General features: G+C 32.1%; 1 protein-coding gene across 1 annotated transcript; it reads left to right on the forward strand.

The window, feature by feature from the left end:
* The first annotated feature begins 4894 nt into the window (after positions 1-4894).
* On the forward strand, positions 4895-17668 carry LOC133192418 (uncharacterized). Its single transcript, XM_061328429.1, has 9 exons — positions 4895-4949; positions 5426-5668; positions 10689-10847; positions 11349-11699; positions 12340-12402; positions 13534-13683; positions 16073-16106; positions 16970-17022; positions 17661-17668. Exons 1-9 carry the CDS (start codon positions 4895-4897, stop codon positions 17666-17668), a joined length of 1116 nt encoding a protein of 371 aa, XP_061184413.1.
* The last annotated feature ends 4698 nt before the right edge of the window (positions 17669-22366 follow it).

A 22366-nucleotide genomic window follows, 5' to 3' on the forward strand; every position in this document is an offset into this window, starting at 1 on the left:
AATGGCGACAAATAAAAAAGGCCAATTAGCCACATCGCTCACCTGAGCACATTAGCTAGGAAGCAGAAATTAGTTTAGTGTTGAAGAACAGGGAGGGGGGGGGGGATTTAATTTACAGGATGCTTCCATACCTATATTACTAATCATGTCTTTGCTGTTCTTAAACAGAAGAATTTTAAAGAATTTTTTCCCTTTCCCTTATGTACACGTTTTCCTATGTAAAACTCTGATCTCTCCTTTTGGTCTCACCCTACCCACAATAAATTTGAACAAATTTGAATCTACATTATTACTGAGGATGCTTCTATAATAATATGCCTAATCATGGCTCTGCTGCTCTTGAGCAGAACAATTTTTTTTAAAGATGATTCTTGTACATATTCTTACGCAAAACTATGACCCTCTGTTGAGCCCCCAATACCCTGGGGGTCATAATTTGAACAAACTTGATTCTACAATACCTAAGGTTGCTTCTGTATAAATATGACTTATAATGGCTTTGTTGTTTTTGATAAGATTTTAGAGATATTTCCTATGTAACGTGTATGATCAGGTTCTTACAAGGGATTTATAGGTTTTCCTTTTACTCTGTCTGAGTTAATGATTGGTATGATTATTAAGACACCTCTGTCAAAGGGTATATCATACAGTACTTTAATTTTCTCGTATCTAGAGACGGGGACTGGGTAAGGTGCTACTTGCACTGTGTTTCTTTCCTTCACATTGACAGATAAGAACCAGTTGTCTTAATCTTCTTCAGATTTACTACTCCCAGAACTATACATCAATTCCATGGGATATTTGCCACTTGTGTCAATGAATACTGTAGTGGAACGATGCACTAAAACATTAGAATTAGAATGGCAGTTGAAAACGATTTGTTTTTACCAGATAAGTTTTTTATTAATTAAAAACAGAGGGAGATAACTCTTACCAAAATTCAAGGTCATAAATTAGGTCACATATCCCACTTTTACATGCTAATTGTAATAAATGAGAATATTGTCTAAATATACTTAGTATTCAACCCCTACGCATCTGTTATGTATTCAATTTCATTGAATCTGTTGCTATTAGGGATGGGATACCTTAACTTCTTTATTGCTGATTCAACATCCAACTTCTTTAGCTAGCATCTGAATGCCTGATTTTCGAAAACTTTACCTTATAAATCCTTTGGTTTGACTGGTCCATTCCAAGGGTCGTCAGGTCATTCCACTATTTGCAGTCTTCTATGCGTTTTACTCAAATGCCCTTTAATCTTTACACCTATATATTCCTATGTAAAACTTTGACCGACTGTTTTGACCCCGGCCTACCCCGGGGTCATGAATTGAACAAACTTGAATCTACACTACCTGGGGATACTTCTGTATTAATATGACTAATAATGCTTAGCTGTACTTGAGAAGAAGATTTTTAAAGATATTTCCTATATACTTCTATGGTAAATTTTGACCCCATGTTGTGGACTTGTCCTATCCCAAGGGGTCATGATTGGAACAAACTTAGATCTACACTGCCTGTGGATACTTCTTTTATAATATGACCATTCATGGCTTTGCTGTTCTCGAGAAGAAGATTTTTAAAGACATTTTCTATATATTCCTATGTAAAACTTCGATATCCTCTTGTGGACCCGCCCTACCCCCAGGGGTTATGATATGAAAAAAATGAATCTAGAGTATGTAATTAAGCTTTGAAATAAGTTTTATCTTTTCTTGCCCAATGGTTCTTGAGAAGAAGATTTTTAAAAAATGCCACCGTATTTTCACGAATTCCTAATTATCTCCCCTTGAAAGAGGACGCGGCACTTCCTGTGAACAAACTTAAATCCCCTTTACCCAAGGATGCTTTGTGGCTAGTTGGTTGAAAATGGCCCGGTGGTTCTTGAGAAAAGTCGAAAATGTGAAAAGTTTTCAGACGAGAGACAGACGCCGGACACTCTTTGATAAAAAAAAAAATCTCCTCTATTGAGCTAAAAGAAATGAAGAAATAAAAACATTGTTTACATTCAAACTTCGTTGTTGTCTGTTTTAGTTTTAATGTCAACTCAGGTGACCTATTGCTATCTGTTTTTGTCCGTCTTCGCCGGTGTCGTTCGTCTGTCGTATACTTTTAAAACCTTTTCAGCTTCTTCTCTTGAACCACTAAACCAGTTTCAACCAGTTTTGGCATATACATGTAGCATAGCAGATAAACTTAGTGGATGGTTATGATGAGCAATGGTGTTTCTTTCAAAATAAATTATTATCAAATTCTAAAACCTTACTGCATATCTTTAGGACACCACTAATCATATTTCAAAAGACGAAAAAAACCCCGTTGTTTTTCGACCAACAATCGGCCCCCGGATGAAAATCAATATTCCAAAACCTTACTGCACATTCGCACCACTGCCAATCATATTCCACAAAAGTAAACGGACTACTAAGAAAAGTATTTTTAAGGAATTTTTAGGGGAAACGTTTTCGGGCCCCGATTGATCCTAAAGATGAGAAAAAAAATTCAGATTTTTTTTTTGGCGTCTACATCAAACCCGGAATAGTTTTAATGTTAATAAAAAAAAATGTAAGATCTAGAGGAGCTACTTTAGGAAACCAGAATTTTAGAGAAAAACGTCTTTTTAACCCCCTATCGGCCCCAAGTGATAAAATGAAAATTTCAAACTTTATTGCACATGTACAGACCACCACCAATCAACCCCCCCCCCCCCCAAAAAAAAAAGAGAGAAAGAAATGAAAATGTGAGAGGAGTTTGAAGAGGTAGATATATATAATGTGACACGGATGGACCAGGATAACAAATATATACCCACTTTCTTAAGAAAGTAAGGGTATATTAACTGGAGAACAATTCTTAATTGCAATGATATTGTCCTTATTTCCACATTTCAATAAAAAATATCAAATTTAATTCTTAAAATAGAGCATCTTATGGAAATTACAGAAAACAATATGCATCAAAAGACTGAAAATATTTTTGTGTTCCTAAATGAATAACTGTTCCTTCGTCAAGCGCTCGGCACTTTGAAGTGAAAGTTGCGGGTTCTTCGGATGACACCTTAAAAACCGAGGACACGTGTCACGGCAGGCGTTGGCACAATAAAGATCCCTCAATGTTTAATGGCCCTGAGTGCCGAATAAATGTCTAAATTTGAAGCCCTTCACGGGTATATGGTGACGTCTCTATTTGAGTGAAAAATTCTCGATTCGGACGTAAAATAATATACAATCAATCAAAACTTAGCAACAAATTTTGTGTGGCTTGGTGTGTTACTATGGCAGCTATGAAAGTTATGTTTCGAATAATATTGTTTCATGTATAACCTTTAAATGCATGGTCAATTTTTTTTATTATAATTTTTCTTGTGTTGAGTTTGATACTAGTAATAAAATACCTTTCATTAATGAATATTAAACATATTTCTGCGTTTCTCAGCATTTGCGATATGTAAAATTTCTTTAAAGCATGAGTGGCAACAAAGTACATGTATAATTTTTTCTTTCTTTTTTTTTTTTTAGTGGTTAACTTGATTTTCTTATTCTTTATTAAGGTCCAGTAAAAACTCAATGTAGCTGTAAAATTTTCAAAATTTTACGGCTGTTACCATGGCAACCAAGACACGCATACCAATTGTTAGGCGTTTCTTTTTAAAATAAATTTGACTACAGTATTCTGTCTACTTTATCTTTACTTAGACCTCACTATAGATGTAACCGGTCGACAGGGGATGCTTACTCCTTTTAGGCACCTGATCTCACCTCTGGAATTCCCAAATGTTTGATGCCATGCTCATAGATTTGTATTGTTTGAAGATTTTTTTGAGATCGATCACTCTTATCTTTACCTTTTTCATTCAAAGTAACTAATTTCTCTTTGATATATGTTTCTGATGTTGAGCTATAACAATGACGAAATTTTTTCATCAAAATCGGAGACCTATGCGTGCCAAAAAGTTTAAATGGCTACAGAGAATAGCTCTTAATACTTTCTGTGAAATAAGCATCCTTCTTAATACGAAATTTTCAATTTGTGTCAGTCATTTACCTAATTGAATCTTTCGTTGTAGAATGAGTGTAGGATATATGGCGACATTGCAAAATCAAAAAGATGAAAATGTGTATTCCATTCTGAAGTGATTCATTCAAGACTTGTTTTTAATAACTGAAAGATGTAGAGGAAAATCTGTACAAAAGAATACCTGCATTACGCACATACAAAGAATTAATATTTGCTCAGATAGTTTGTTAAATTTATAGCATTTAAAACCGGTTTATCAAGAAAATTAAATATGTTAGTAAACTGATAAAGCAAATTAAAAACAATTTTTATCTTAAAATTGTATGCACCATTTTGTTGAACAGTAGTGAAAAGATTTTCTCAATTTACGGTTCGGGCACATTTGAAATAGAAAAATACCCAAACCGTGTGAGACAGTAGACTAAGCTTAACCTACAGAAATGTACGTTTTGTGAGTTCAGAAGAGCCTGTTGTTATGCAGAAATTTGACTAATGTAATAATACAAGAGGTCATATAAATAATCATGAGGGCATTATTTTAGACTTTGTATGCCTCTGATAAGGAAATATTGTAAGTCTTGGATATTATTTATGATCTTCATTTGACAAGAACCAATGATATGCTCATAAAATTAGCAGTTAAGAATGCCATAGTCACTCAGTTATCGTTTTTATTGTCTTGCGGACACGGTTTAGTGGCGGTCATGCATGATCGATCTTATTGATGGACATCGTCTGTATGACAATTTTTACCAAGGCGAAAGTTGTCGATCTGAAACATGTATTTTAACAAAAAAGCACCTTGAATATCAGGACAATCATGTTGGTGTACAGATAATTATTACTGTGTCTGCTTCTGATGTAAGAAAGTATGACGAAGCGGAACCAAACTTTGTTTTTGGTTTTCCTTTGTGCAGCTGACGTCGGTAAGTCTGTATGTTTCCGTATTATCCTCAAATTTCCATAGAGAGAGAGAGAGAGAGAGAGAGAGAGAGAGAGAGTTCTCAAAGATAATGCACTTTTTGTTTTGTAAAAAATATGGGAATATTCATTCAGCGTGAAAAGCAATGTACTACCGTGCTGATCATTGAAAATTCATCATAACTGATAGACATTTTTGAATGTTTACTTTTACTTTTAAAATGATAAATTATTGGACATAGTTATATACCAATGTGTATATATATTTTGAAATTTTATTGTATGTCAGCTATCCGCTAATCAGTTATTTAAATAACTCCACGATTCAGTTGACTTTTCTCAATGAAAAAAATCATGACTAAATTCATACAACTAAAGAACTGAAAAAAATTATCAAAGCTTTTTAGAGATTAATTGTTCCTCTACGTTGATACGCTTCATTTCTGAATAATTATAATTTCTATTTTTTTTTTCTATTCAGCTCTGAAGGGAGTGGACATAATTGCACCAAGTGTCATAGTTCTTCAGAGAGGCGGACTGGAAATAATGTGCAGACCATCTAAGGATAAAGATGAGATAGAAAAAGTAACAAACATCATCCTCTTGAGTAACAAAGTAGCCCCATTCACTAGCAGTGTATCACAGATTGCCCGAGCCGTTACCAAAAACAAAAACGATACAATGCTTAATTTATACTGGACCGATAGGCGATACCAATTAACAGGTATGGTTATTGTTTTTTGTTTTTTCTGCTATTCATTTTTATTAAAAGTGTCTATTCATATGAATAGAAAACCGTTGATATATATATATATATATATATATATATATATATATATATATATATATATATATATATATATATATATATATATATATATAAGTTAAAAATTTAAAGAGACCTGCTACAAATTAAAAGAAATGGAATTCAGGATTAGAAAATGTGAAATCACTAATTTTCATGGAGCTACATGTATACCTCTTATTTGCGTTGTTTCCGTGGTGTGAAGAGACCCACGAATTCATGTTCTCCGCGAAATGTAAAATTTTGTATAACTATATCAATATATAAATATCAATGCAGCTCTTCTCAACAACGTAATCAAATCCCCTTGTACATAATTTCTCCTCGAACCACGAAAATTGATGTCCAATTTTTTCCTTCCAGTCTTTAACAATTTTTGCTGTGTGAAGGGTCACTGAACCTTCATTAATTTTGTTGAAATTTGATAAGTAAAGAGAGTATCAAAATAGACCCATCAAAAATATGATTTTGCAGTATATTTTGATTTTAAATGATGTAAATATCACTTTCCCCAAAAATGTATGAAATACACTGTAAATATTCTATGATTTGTAACATTCTCACTCTTACCCATTTTCCTTATTTATCTATGCAATTTTAATCACTTTCTTGGATACGACTAAGTAATTTTGAAGATAATTAATGTGGTTCAACTTAAACATTTACATTGAGGATCAGTTCTTAAGATAACATAATGGAAACAAAATATATCTGATTCATTCGCACTTAGAGGTATACCTTTTCTTTTTCAAAATAATGGGAGGAGATACCTTCTTCAAAATGTATTCATTACGGAAGTTTCACACTAAAACATTTTCTTCTTCAAAATTCAGAATAACACTGCAAGGATAATTGATGAAGATACGGAAGTAATACAAACCTTGTGCTTCAGAGTAATTTTTATGCTTTATGAAAAGTAAAATTGATATCATTTAGTGATATAATATATAAGATACATGGAATGCTTTCTTCTCCTACGCAGCTAGCCTAATTAAGCTCACCTCTGATGTTTCCAGAGGACCTAGTTTTTCCTTGTTCACGATTCGTATTCTCTCTGGATTGATGAGGTTCATCACTGTTCGTTATCTTCACCTTTTACATTTGATAAATAACATAAATGGTCATTCTTCCATGTTTTTTTTTTTTTACCTCAAAGCGGTTGCATAAATACCCTGAATTAGCGTGTTTTTGGAACAACTCTTTACTGGGTTTTGATGTCAATCTAAAGTCAAGGTTATTAAATGATCAGGAATATGATGCTCTCTGATTGGTCTAGATGCCCTTTTCCGAGGTGTACCTCAGAGTGAGTTCACCTCAAAATGAAGTTCTGGAAGGTGTATTCGGGTTTTCTCTCTTTGCCATCCACAGATTTGTTTTTATATTTTCGACCAGTCAATTTGTGCATTTGAAAGTACTTGTGGTTGTGAATAAAACATGGCGGACTCTAGTACCAAAAGACTAAGCTCCTTTATTAGTAAATGGCTGAGTATTTATTGTTTTATAATATTTCTTTCCACTTTAAAACAGTTGTTTTATCGTTGAGATATAATTATGTTTTGTTACACGCATTGTATTATGAGTTTTTCTATTTGTTGGAAATAAGAACTGAAGTGTCAAAAATGTTGTAAATTTCCTGACTATTTAATAAATCCAAGTCAATAGTTGTTTAGTATTTTTCATTTTTATTAGCTGTAGATTTGAAAAGCTTGAAATTGAATATTGATTAACAAAAGCAAACTGAACAGTCCAATAATCGAAATTGGGGAAATTCTTGCAGATATAACTGACAATCGGACCCCTTTTTCCTTTGGAAACCCTCCCTTTCTTACTCTTTAAAATAAAGAATCTTAAATTTCGAATTTTAAGATATAAAAATATAAAAATACAATACCATAAATAATTTTTCAGTAAGATTAAAAAGATTTTATTTCGCTACCGATATCTTTGAAAATTTTTTGAATATAAGTGCATTAAGTGAGTTGAACTGGTGTTAATTTTTCCTAAAAAAAAAAAAACAAAATTAGGGCGTAGGATAATGCGTGATTTCTAGCAGTCTCTGTTTGTGTTTTTCGTGAATAAATGCAGATTAAACTGTCATTTTACACTTTCTGAAGCATTATTTTATTGAAATGTCATCTCTCTACTTTATGCAGAGGAGCGGTTTTACGTCTAATTTTAATAAGATTGAGCAAGTCCATGGCACAAAAAATGTAACAAGATGCACGTTCTTGTAAATTATTCAGCAATACAATGATTTATGTAGTTGTCCAAGTTATCATGCATAGAGGATATCTAATGTTTTGTGATTGAATATGAAATTAATTCTACGAGTGGGACAGAATGTTCTGATATGTTCACAAGTGCGATATCAAAAATCCTGTCTCGTGTTTGAAAGAAACAACATATCAAACTATACGTAAAGTAATGATTTTTTTTCTCTATCATAATTTCTTTGATTTTCCATTCGTCTGTGTAATTTTGGAACTCAGTGTTGTACACAGGATGTGAGATAATAGTTAATCGTTAATCTATGTGGTTTTTGGAGACCAGGTCTTCCAACAATCTATTGGAATTTCTATGGGTACCAATTGCGCCCCGTTATTAGCAGACCTTTTTTTGTATTCATATGAAGCAGAATTTGTCCAAAATCTTGTACGTGAAAAGAAGAAAATTTAAACACTTGCTGTGGCGTTCAACTCGACATTTAGATATATCGACGACGTATTGTCAATTAACAATGGCTATTTTCATTCTTATGTCGATACGATATATCCTGGTGAACTTGAGATAAAAGATACCACAGAGTCTGACACATCTGTTTCATATTTGGATATTTTACTTGAAAAAGACGTTAATGGTAATCTAACAACCAAGCTTTATGATAAACGTGATGACTTTAACTTTTCAATCGTCAACTTCCCTTACTTATGCAGCAATATACCTTCATCACCTGCATACGGGGTATATATCTCTCAGTTGATTCGATACGCAAGAGCATGCTCTACGTATGTACAATTTCTAAAACGAGGTAAATTATTGACAAATAAGTTGATGAAACAAGAATATCAGCTATCTCGTTTAAAGTCATCATTTCGTAAGTTCTATGGTCGATACAATGACCTTGTCAGCAAATACAATTTATCATTGAGTCAAATGCTGACTGACGTTTTTCATACTAATTGTTAGACCATTATTAACACACTGAATTGTTGACGGATTTTTCCGTTATTTCCCGATCATGACAAGGAGCACACGGCGGGTGTGACCGGTCGGCAGGGGATGCTCACTCCTCCCTGGCACCTGATCCCACCTCTGATGTTTGGAGGTCCGTGTTTGCTCTGCTCCTATTTTGTATTGTATAATGGACTTTTGAGCTTGAATACTGTTCGTTATCTCCATATATTTCATTGTTAGAGGTCATAGATACATGTAAGCGCTTGTGAGTTTAACTATTGTAAACATGGATTTTACCAAGAACTTAAAGAAACTTTGGCAGTTTGTGTTAGTATGGTGTATTTACTATTGCTTTCTTGTAACAGATATTCTTTTTATATTTAGTCTTCGTGAAGGGTCACTTTTGATATTTTTCATTGGGAAAAATATAACTTTCAAAAATTTCTCTTTTATTCAATGGATAAATTACATTAGTTCACGGTTGAAAATGTAATAAAGTGTTATATTCAATATGTTGCATCTTTATTTTTAATTGATACACATGAAATATAAAGATAATAGGTATGATTGGTTACTCACACCAAACCCTTAAGGCTAACAAGCATCAATTAATTTTTTTGATGTCGAAGACTTAGAGTCTGGTAACATTTAAGGTTCACATCATTCTGCTCACTTTTATCATCAAATAAAAATGAAGTCCTGTTAATTTGCCGACAAACCATTAAGAAAATTTAATTCCTTGAACACAAGTTAGTATTTACATGTTCCTTTAGAATGACATGGTCCTTAACTTTTTACGGAAGCCGGTAGGTGCCAGGTAGAAAAATATTTTATCTGGCGGCCGCCAAATAATTTTCTGGCGGCCGCCACAAAATTTATCTGGCGACCGCCAGATAACTATTTGACGGCCGCCAGATAATTTCTGGCAGCCGCCAGATCTATTTATCTGGCGGCCGCCAGAAAGTTATTTGGCGGCCCCCAGATAAGTTTCTGGCGGCCGCCAGATAAAATATTTTTTCTACCTGGCATCAACCGGCTTCCATAACTTTTAATATAGTTCTATGGAGAAAATATTTAGCAGAAAAGCGTTTTTTTTTTCACCTTCTTTGTCATTTTTTTTTTATTTTAAAAATTGTAAAATTGAATCCTTAGATATCATCCTAAGATGGGAAAATCAAATTGAATCAACATACCTCAGGAAATGTATCCAAGGAAAATTAAATTAATGAATTTATAAAAACTTGGTAAACCTGTAACCTGTTCCCTAGAAATAATTTGAGCCAATTCGATGCGAGAGCATAAAACATTAGCTTTGGTAAATCTTATTCAAGTATGAAAACAAAGCATGCTCACCCAGTACATTTTTCATCTATTCGTCAAAACGTTGTAGCTATGAATATTCGAAGTCTTTTCTCGTAAATCTAAATCTTGTTTAACTCCATGCTTGTGTGATGCAATTATCTGGACATATATATTTTGAACACGTCGAAATCAGAAATTATAACTGTTTTAGCAAAGTAAGTTTCTAGCGAATCTGAGTTATGTCATTTTTTAATTAAGTGAATAAGACAAAATCCCAGCAAATCTTTGTCATAATCACATGTTTTGAAAAATCATTGTTAATCTCTTTAAGAGAATTTCAAAAGAATGTGACAAAACGCATTTTCCAATTTCTAATAATACAATGCATATATGAAGAAAATGAATACGTATAAGCATACTTATATATAAATTTATTATGCATTATGCTTGATATGATAAATAGGTAAAACAGGGAATCCCACCACGGCCTACTTACGACTGGCTGTTAGTAGAGCAGATGTTTCCTGTGAGGATTCAGCCAGGTATAGATGTCAAATGGAGGCTATGATGGCGGACGGAAGTGTAAAAACTTACATTAAAGATACACAAATATCCATATCAGGTTAGACTAAATCACAGTGTGGTCAAAACTCAGGGCAAAAGATAAACGATATTAAAGAATTTAAGACTGAAGAAATGTAATTTCTATTGCAATAGTAAAAAATCACATACTAGCTTTAAGAAGGAATACAATTATATAAATAGTGCATGTTTTTGAGGGTAACAGTTGAAATTGACACCCCAAGGAAAACCATTGTCAACCGACGCGTGACGTCGGTTGACAATGGTTTCCTTGGGGTGTCAATTTCAACTGTTATCCTCAAAAACACGCACTATTTATTTTATTATATTGAATGTGTTATTGATTAAGGATGTCAGCAAAAAAAAGTATAAATAATATCAATTGTTCTGCATGTACCATGTCTAATTAAATTTAATTATTTTGATGCAATTGCTCTACCACACTAAATTAGTTATTTTGATGCATGAAGCAAACATGCAGTCTCCCCGATCTGATTCTGATTGAAGAAAAACACAACTACCTTTGAACAAAACATTTCAGCTACCGAAACTTTAATATATGACAGCATGAAAGTATATCCCCGAAGCCATAGCACGACTCCATATGGACAGTACCCGCTAAACACAGAACTTACCCTGTCTTGTGCAGCGTTAGTTGAAAGGGAAAGTAAAGATTTGACTTGGTGCATCTACAGGGGATACTCAACAAAAGCACAAGAGTATGACGCTGTAAAAAGGACTCGAGTGAAAATGAACAAACCTTGTGCGTACCATTTATTAAGTGAGATACAATATGTGCTGAATCGGAGTAATGTCTTCACGTGGATTATCTGCAAATTTGGACCTTGCAACACCTTAACTGACAAATCAAATGTCTTTTCTGTATTTACGTGTAAGTGAATGTTCAAGAAATATTAATAACTTTTTATATTCATATTTTGCTAGATTTGAAGAGAGAGAGAGAGAGAGAGAGAGAGAGAGAGAGAGAGAGAGAGAGATTCATATTTTTAAAATACTTTTTGTTGCAAAATCAGAGTGTAGGAGCTAGACAACATTTTTTTTACAGTGGTAATGCATTCAATTTTGTGAAACACTCAAGGAATGTTTACATATGCAATTTAAACCTTGAAATAGAATGAAATAATTTAATTTTGGTTGTAACGCGTCATTTGATTGGGTAAAAAAATTAGAATATATCATATAACCTGGGTTGCCTACGTCACAATGACTTACGTCAAAAACGTATCAATCCGCTTGACGTTACATTTAAAATACGTACAATTTGAAGGCATTTTTGAAGGAGAAATTGTCTTTTTTTTTACACTTAATGATGGAAAATTAAATTATAAGGAATGAATTTAATAGCTACCCAATTTATTCTTGTATAACCTGGGTTGGAACAGTTTACGCTTTTTTATAAACCGCTTCGCGGTTTATAAAGCGTAAACTGCCCCAACCCAGGTTATACCAGTATAACTTGGGTAGGTATTAAATTTCATTCCTGAAATAACTGTAATTCATATATTTTGTAGATTCACAAGGATATCGAAATATTTCAGATAGTGATATACTTCTTTCTACTGTTCTACCATCTAGTATGTATACCACTTTTACACAAACAGTTTTTAATGATTTCATAACTATTCATTGGTAATTCATATTACAATTGATAACCTTTGTATTTAATTCCGACTTTTTTCGAATTGTCAACAAGTGGAAACCTCTTTTATTTCATGTGATTTTATATTTTCGAGAACTCTTCTCATATTCAATATAACTATTTTCACGAATGAAATTAAATAATTAAATGAAAATAATTAAGTCGTTCAAAAATATATACCGATGATATACCCCCACAGACAACAGGGATAGCCTGAACGTCAAATGCATATGAGTGTTCTAAAAACTGCATAGGAATGATTTTACACTTTAAATGTAGAATTTGGATCACTTGTTGCAGAGTCTGGGAAAGGGGTTTTGTTTGGCGGATAAGCCTATGCGTTTTATCCAATGCATTTTCAATAAGGGTTGAATCTGGCAATTAAGTTGACCAATGCAGAAAAGGATGCTGTCGTTTTGCAAGAATGCGATTGTCAAAGAAGCCGAATGTGGCTGTGTATTGTCAGATTGAAATACAGCTCCAGGGTGCTGCATTATTGGAAAGACATGTGCAGATAGGACGTCTTCAGAATACCTTTAAAGTCCTTTGAATATGAACCAAATTAGTCCTACTTTTATTAATTACAAATCTAATATAGGTCGCCCTCGTGGCGCAGTGGTTAGAGCGTCGATCTGCTCTAGAGTCGCGGAGTAAGGAGTTGATCCTTACGTCGCGGGTTCGAATCCCACTGTGGGACGTGGAGACCGGTCCTTCGGATGAGACCGTATAAACCGAGGTCCCATGTCGCAGTAGGTGCTGGCACGCAAAAAGATCCCTCACTGCTCAATGGCCGTAAGTGCCGAGTATAGGACAAAATTTGCAGCTCTCCACCGGCAAGTGGTGGCGTCTCCATATGAGTGAAAAATTCTCGAGAGGGACGTTAAACAACATACAAACAAACAAACAAATCTAATATCCCTTTCTGAATGATGGACAAACAAGACAGCTAAAATATGGTATAAACAAATGTATCCCAAACACTGAGAAACCGAAAGCGGGGGACTACAATCTTTGAATTTGCTTGTTTGCTTGGTGTTAGATTCAAAATTATTTTTTTGTTTTGCAGATATAGAGTCATCATCCAACGCAGCTAAAGTGATATCTGTGATTTCCATTGTACTGGTCCTATTATTGATATTTCTTGTTATGGCGGCTCTCTGGATTTATAAATTCAGGATTTCAAAGGGACAAAAGATAACCCTTAAAAACTGGAGAAGTATGTACTTCCTTTCTTTTCTGATTAAACTTACGCGTTTCGACTAACTACTCATTAAGTTGCCTGCAAACTTTTACAAAACGTAACACAATTTCAGCAATTTGAATTTCTTTGATAAAGAAGCTTCATTATTATACACATGTATTTAAAACAAAAATCACATAAGGCAAATTGGAATTTAAATTTTTATTTCTGACTGATAGGATCTGTAACGATCCTTCATTTCCTTGGTAAATTTTATATGCACCAAAATTGTATTCTTGTTCTGAAACCTCAGATCATGACTAAAACAAAAATCATCAGAACTAGGCTAGTTGTGATTTCATTGCAATTAACGAGAGGTCTTCCATCCGATTCTCCGTATTTGTATATACAGTGTATAATTGTATGCAAGTAAAAGTACATTTGTATATGCAGCATGTAGTAATAGAGACACACAGAAAAAAAAAAAAACACCACATTGAAAGAAATGTAGGAAAATATCACAACGAAACGGTCGGTGACAATTCAACGCAGATGTCTGAAAAAAAAAAAAAAAAAAAAAAACATTGGATCAAAATTATTGTTCAAAAATTGTTTTTAGTCCACATAAGTAATATTTATACACAAAATGTAGATGATAAATAATTTCAGAATTTTCTATCAAATGCTTTTAAATTCAGGCGAATCAATTATAGATATATATAAATGTTTTTTGGGGATGACCATTCAATCCTGACAAGGGGTGGGGGGTCTTCCTAATATTGAGTCAGATTTTTTTTTCTTTTTAGGCCTTAACAGGCAGATTATTTTTTTCCTGAGATGACCAAGGATATATTTTATTGTTTAATAAGCAAAGTTAACGAAAGAAGGGAGAGGGGACTGCCAAAACTCATTTACTCAATCTTTCATCTTTGCTAGCAAAGATTTGAAATTCCTTACATGTACTAACAAATCAGGTGGAGGAAGGCCCATAATTCAATATCAGATTACTTATTTCAATGCCTTTAGAGGACAGAGTATTTATATTTTCAAAGATAGATTATTCATTTCCAAAATCTGCCAGCTCCCCTTGTCCTATAGAATCAAATTGCCTCCCGAAAGACATTCTTTGCTTTTAAAAATTAGATAGAAAAGTCTTATTTGTATAAATTCAAATTATATAGAAACTAACATAATATTATTTGTCTTTCTACTTTGCGTAAGAGAATAGCCAAGGTGGATTGAAATTCAACAAACAATCATTTCAATCCAATGTTTACTCTGACGTCTGCGATAATTTCAATGCGGACGTCTGAGAAAACATTGGATTGAAATTCTAGATCTCACAAGAATTTCCATCCAATTTTTTCTCAGACGTCCGCGACAAATTACGCTAACCATTACGCTAGCTGGACCAGAGCTTGTGAAAAATGATAACTAACCAGGGTTTAAATTTATCAATTTTAAAACATTATATATTTAGTATTCTGAAGATAGTCTTTATTAACACTATTAATTTCAAATAAAAGGATTGAAAAATGAAAAAAAAAAATGAAAAATTTGCCTTTTTTCCTGTAGTGACCGGAAGAACTGACGACTCATAAAAAGATCGTTCCACGCATCTGCGACTCGTGCTCTTTTATCCTTGACCATATCCCCAGTTACCATCTTGAGCCATTCTTGAAAAAACTCGCGGACAAAATTTCATTTTAAAATCAGGAAATTGTGCATAACTTGGCTCTGGAAGCAAATTTTCAAAAAACAAAACAAAACAAAAACAAAAATACAAAAAAAAAACAAAACACAAAAAAACAAAACAAAACAAAACAAAACAAAACAAAACAAAAAACAAAAAACAAAAAACAAAAAAAAAAAAGAAAAAAAAAAAAAAAAAAAAAAAACCGGAATTTTTTAAATAAATTTTATAGAGACCTTTCATCTCTGAAAATTTAATAAAAATCCACTTAACAGCTTTCGAGAAATCGTCTGCACAAAATTTTGACTAAAAACATAATTAGAACAGTTAAATCACAATATGGTATTCCGTGAAGATGGAAGACCTAATTAAAATTTCTTCGGCGATATCGAAAATTCAAATAAACAACACGGGAGCTGGAGTAGAACCCGTTTACATGCATAAATGCTTATATGAATTGAATTCAAAACAGGTTTCAAAGTATCAAAGACACAAAAGCTTATAAATGTATGGTCATTCAGCAAGTTTGATGAATTCAATTTTAATTCATTTAAGTCTTTCTATAACAATTCATAATGATCTTATTTTACCAAAATCCTCTAAATAAATAATACATGATACCGATAGTATGGAAAAATACTGATCATATCAATTTTTAAAAATATATTATCGATATGATGTTTGTTTCGTTTATGCTAAGAAATGAATAAAAACATTACCTTTTCTTTACAGCATATTTCCGAAGTAAAAGCATAGAATCAGTAAGGTAAATAGAGATCATCTTTTAATAACACAGAGATTATCAAGTATATAAAGTTTCATTAACAATTCCGATAATATCAATACATGTTTTACAATATTTAATAAAATACAGAGAGATTTTTGTGGGAGCCATTTACATGAATGGCTCAAGTGGTTTTTCTGATCTGATTATATATCTCGTCCAACTGTTTGAAGTTTGTAAAATTTTCCAATTTTGAACTTCACCTGAACCAACAAACCAATTGCAAAATTACTTACCACAAGGGAACTTTGGATTAAATGGGACTATTTTGCTTAAAAAAATATCTTCATTTCAAACATACATGGACCATTTTCTATTACGTAAATCGGCATTAAAAGCGGTATTAAAAATTGTCTACAAGAGTATAATTAATTTAATACGATCGGCACTGCTAGAATACTTCTAATTGGATCAATATTGTAAGAATATCAACTTATTTCTGATTAAAGTTGGAATGTACATGTATTCTTAACAGTCATCACAGGAAACGTGTTTTAAATACAAAATATTATAAAACCAATGATGTACGTTTAGAAAAAAAGTTTAATGTTAAGCAAATTTACATCAAAATATATTAGGAAGTATTTACTTATTTTTGCTGTAGATATATGATTCACGCATTTAGAGTTTAGTTTCAAAAATGTCTTGCATTGTAAAAAGGAATGCATATACAAGGCTAGAATTTAAACATATCATACAAGTACATGTGTGCTATAATATACGTGTTAAACTAGTTGATTAAGGTTAATTTAAGAAGGACTTACTTGCCACGTGATTAAAATATATTTAATATCTTGTCTGATAAAGAATATTTTGTATAATTCCGTGTGTCCATTTTTATTCAGTGAAAGCTGTCAAACGGAAGTTACTACAACAACAACGCCAGTATATGACATTGGTAAGTTTCTGTTTAGATTTTGCAAGCCCATTACATATCTGAACATGGTTCGGATAATTAGATTTTATACAATTTATAGAATGATCAAAATTCCTCTGTTAAGCCCATGGGTTAGTTTAAATTATCGTTATATTCAGAGAAATGCACGAAAAAGACATATACACTCTCAATGTTTTTGATTTCAGATGATTGCAGTCAGTAAGTTATAAATTTTAATTATATTTATTTTTTCTGTCTCGGCAAAGACGTTATTTCTTAATATTATGGTTTGACAATGTAGGATTGGGAATAGATGAATGAGTGGGAAGTAAGAAAAAAAAGGGGGGAAACTGAAAATGAGGAAAAGAATTAAGATTGAAAAATACAATGTATTGTCGATATACAAGTATTTTCCTATTTTAATCATTTATTGTTAAGCATGAACATATTATTACAGTAATTGTTAATTGTGATTAACATATTTGCGATAAATACCTTAAAATATGATGCATGCACGTGTTTGTGTATGTATAATATAAGTATGTGTCGTATATCATTAATGTGTTCACAAATACTCCTCTTTGTATATTTGTTGAAAAGAATACTTGCATGATGATCATAGATAACGTATTTGTTTTGTTTGTTTCTTTTTGTTACAGGTCTGTAAATATTAATTTTAACATTAATATACAAATATTTAATTTTTCAAATGTCCACTGTTACATATGCAACTGTATCCTTTACAATTTACAATCTTCTAACTTTAAACAATGATTGAAATCAAGGAATAATCTAGCTTTCAGTTTCCTTTCGCAGTGCATTCTCAGCATAAAAAAAAATTGTTTTGGCCATTGGGAAATGGTTTCATTACCAACTTTCTTTTTTGTGTCTTTCCAAAGGCTGACTAAGTTGCGTTGGGGAAAGGATGTACAGTGTCGCTCTGTTCTCACTGCTACAAAGTAGATGGCTTATAACTTATTGCAGCCCGGAGGACCGGGCTGCTCTATACATATAAGTTTAAGTATTGGTATATGGGAATTGAGGTGGGAGAAGTTATTCAGAATTAAAGGTTTTCTAAACATTAAAAAGATTGTTAATCAGAATGTTCTTTCCCTTTATAAATTACGAGATACACAATATATTTACTTCCATAAAGTGAATCTGTAAAAATATATATGTTTTTCATATTTAATATATAAAGTTGCTTATCATTTACAATCGAAAAAACGACAGGTCCCTTTTTTTTAGAACATCGAATTTTACTTATCGCATAAAAACGTAAAAACGTACTTTACACAGTTCGTGTTTTATATTCTTAAAGTGAAAGAAAGACATTTTTGAAAATAGGTGATGCATGTGTCTGGTTTCAATTTATATTTTATGCAGCCAACATTTACTTGAGGAATTGATAAAGTTTAAAAGATTATCGTTTTTGTTCGATTTTCATCCGACTATAGGTTTTCAAAATATTCTCGACTATCGTCTCCATCATTTAGACGCATGCCTTTTTCACACATATCGAAGCGGTTTGATGATCAAGACTCATTTCCATTGTTTACTTTATTTATTTCCCGGGCGACAATTGATGGTTACATCAATGTTTTCTTGTTTATTATTTAAGTAATTATGTCTTGTTTCCAAGAAGAAATAAGTAGTCCGTGATTTTTCCCCTTTTTCTGAAGACTTAATTCTTTGCAAGAGCTAATTTTTTTGGCTTTTTAATTTTATATAATCCCATTATAGGAAAAACTCGGGATACAACAAGATAAATATGATCATGCAATAAAATTCAGCCAGGAGGAGAAAATATGTCAAAATAGTAGGAGTTGTAGGGTGTGAGAAAAGCTAGGATTGAGGGAGAGAAAAATTTACCCTTTTTGCCTTTTGTCTACGTAGATATCTTTACCTATATCTGCATTCAAAAATTATCAGCAAGATTATTTTTAATGACAATTGCTTTTAAAAAGTTTGATTAAAAAAATGAATCAGAATTTACAGAACGTACATTTTGAAAAGCAAACGGAAAACACAAGCTTAAAAGGACGTAACGTTTTTTTCTTCTTCAATATTAATGAGGATATTTTCAGTAATTACACGTACTAATTATCTTTATTGTGTATTGCTCACAGCTATATCTTGTTTGTTATAAGAAAAAAATTAAACAACGTAGAAAAGTGCATACATGCTCAGCAGCAGTAGAATATTTTCAAATACAGAAATGATGTTTAATATTACAGATAAGTGTTATTATATAATATTAATAGTACAGATTTATCTGACATATGAAAAGAATACATTCATTTTCATAAGCATTTAAAAAGTCAACGTCTTTTGAGATAACAATATTACAAATTAAAAGTCACTTAAGTAACGGTTCCTTTTTGGATTCTGACTACATGAAATATTCAAAGCATATTTGCTTTAATATCTTCTAATTGTAGATGGAATTTGAATTGCAATATAATTTTTCTTATCTTGGAATTGTACATCTTTAAAAAGAAATGGTTAAATGAGTTTAAAATCTAACAGGAACAATTTTTTTTAGCGGACAGCGCTGTATTAAAATTTCTTTTTTCTGCTTTTCAAAATTTGGGTGTACTCGAAATTTCAGATGAATTGACCTATAGGCGAGAACAATTTTCCTGAAAAAGTCACATTTCAATATCAAATAAAATATTCATTAGTTATTCTCTATCGTATGTATGTCTTTTTTCAATTTTGTGTTTTGAACTTTAATATTACCCTTTACAATTTTAAGATTAATCCTCAAAGTTGGTTTAAACAGCATTTTCCCCGTTAAGGATAAATACCACAAACTTTTTATCAGAAATATTAAATTTGTGTTGATCTAAGAACTTGTCTAATCCGGACACCAACAAAATTCTGGATTAGGGAACGTTTTTAACAATTGAATTTGCTGAAAAGGATTTAAAGTTAATATCATATTTGACAAGACTTCGGAACACACAACACCCGGATTAGACAAGTTTCAATATAACCTGAATAACGTTTGCCAAAGAAAGTTTTTTCTAACGATTTCATAACTACGTCATGAAATATGTTGCAAAATTTTTTTTGATTTATACTAAAGAAAATGACGAAAAATTGCAAATATGAACACCAGTGAATTCTTACTAAGTCTTTATAGTTTAGGAATTTTATATCTTTGTCATTTCAATTCAAAATGAAAAAAATATATCAATCCATACATCATTTTTTGGTTTGAATTATGTATTCCTAAAGCAACGAGTACTGCAGGAAATGTTGCAAAGAAGTCTTTCAGGGCAGCCCTGTCTCTAAATAAAATTATGAGATTTTGACAGCTTGTGATCTAAGTAGTAATTTATTTTAAGTAGGATTTTTAGGGGCACCACCGCACTAGGGTCGAAATTATAAAAAATGATCTACAAAATATAAGGAGACTTGTTTTTGACAACCGAGTTCATATTTATATGACTTACATTTATAGTTAGAATAGCTCAGACTATTTGGACAAAAAATATTCACTCTGTGATACAAGATACAATCCTTAGAATTTTATTAATCAAATACATTTACTTGCGCAACAACATTCCTATGCACATTATGTGCAACCTGGATCACAACAAATGTTTATGTCTGAATTACTGAGCTGGAGAGTACATGTATTGCCTGTGTTATTTGGGCTTAGAATTAGGTATAAATCTACATTTATAGTCAGTGTTCTAAATACACAAGAGAAGTTTTTAAACAGCAGGGCTACATGGTAGTAACTACACTCCATAGGATTCATTCATATAATTTGTACACATCAATGGTATGTTTTTATTTTTTCCAAGGAAATGTTACAAAATAAACAGAAACAATTAAATATAGGAAGCATAGAAAAATAACATTCTCTAAAATTAAAAAAAAGGAAATTCGTGTTAGCCTATATCTATTTTAGTTAAATAACATATTTCAATGTATAATCTGAAAGATTCATAGTGATATAATCATTTTATGCAAAATGAAAAGTTAAACTTTAGAAATAGAAATACTTTTATGTATTATATAACTGGCAACAGTAATTTTGTATCCTTATTATCAAGAAACTAGATGATGATCTTGACCTGACCTTGTTTTTAAAAGAGGACGCTAATTAATTAATTACAATCACTTAGTATACAGTCTTCTTGAATCTGAGAAAATTTCATCGGTTTTTTAAACATGAGAAAAGTCCATCTAAAGCAAAACTTGATAAAACTGAACTAATAAATCTTAACGTTCGAGATACTTCGTTTTCCGCTCACTATGATACTACCCATTCATATTCTGGAAAACAATTTCATAGGTAAAACACAAAGTTGAAATCGCATGGGCAAATTGGTAAATTGCTGAAATATAATCAGAGGAAGTTCTTATTTAACAAACATTTCTTTCAGAGAAAATATTAGTGATACATTGCAGTGGTAAAAAATATCATATAAACCACTTTGGAGTTCAGAGTAGTCCCTTGTCAAGGATTATGTTTAATAATTTGCCGTTTCTTCTGGATATCGCGCTGACACGTTGACAACTATATAGTATTAGGCAAATTATTGGAGTGAAAATCAATTTAACTGCTTCAGACAAGATTGTTCAGGTCTCTTGGTGATGGAAATAATTATGTTAAAATAACATTAAGTTTACTACATGAAATTGGCGAATCATCCAATGATTGCTATAAATTAGTCACTTAAGATTTTTTTAAGAATGTAAATTTCAGAAGGTATTTCCAACTAGAAGAGACGCGACGTTGGTAATTGCTACTAACAAGAGAATGTTTTTTAAATCTTTTTTCAGCAAGAATTTTTCGAAACAGTTTTTTTCTGAAAAGCATATTATATAATGCAGGAAAGTAAAGAGTGCTTTCTGACCAATATCATAATATGAAATATGAATACTGTTTCTAAGGTATTCATACAATAATAAACCGTATTATTCAGTGATCTTAAAAAATCCAACCTTTAGAGTGTCTAAACAAACATTTACCGTCTCCCACAAAGACCCCTTGTCCTTGTTATGACAAATATTTATTATAATAAACATTATTTTACGAAAGCTAAAGGTGTAAATAGATCGTATAGGCAAGCCGCACGACCCAGTCTGACGTAAACCCTTTTCCGTTATTTCCCGATCATAACAAGGAGCAATCGGCGGGTGTGACCGATCGGCAGGGGATGCTTACTCCTCCATGGCACCTGATCCAACTTCTGATGTCTTAGAGGTCCGTGTTTGCTCTGCTCCTATTTTGTAATGTTTAATGGACATTTGAGCTCGAATACTGTTCGTTATCTCCACATATTTCATTTCATGATAACGGCAAAAATGGATTTCGAATTTTTGTTCGTGGACACGTGCTATT

This window comes from Saccostrea echinata, unplaced genomic scaffold (assembly GCF_033153115.1).
Source record: "Saccostrea echinata isolate AGI-Se365-2 ecotype Australia unplaced genomic scaffold, CSIRO_AGI_Sech_v1 ptg000025l, whole genome shotgun sequence".
Taxonomy (NCBI): Eukaryota; Metazoa; Mollusca; class Bivalvia; order Ostreida; family Ostreidae; genus Saccostrea; species Saccostrea echinata.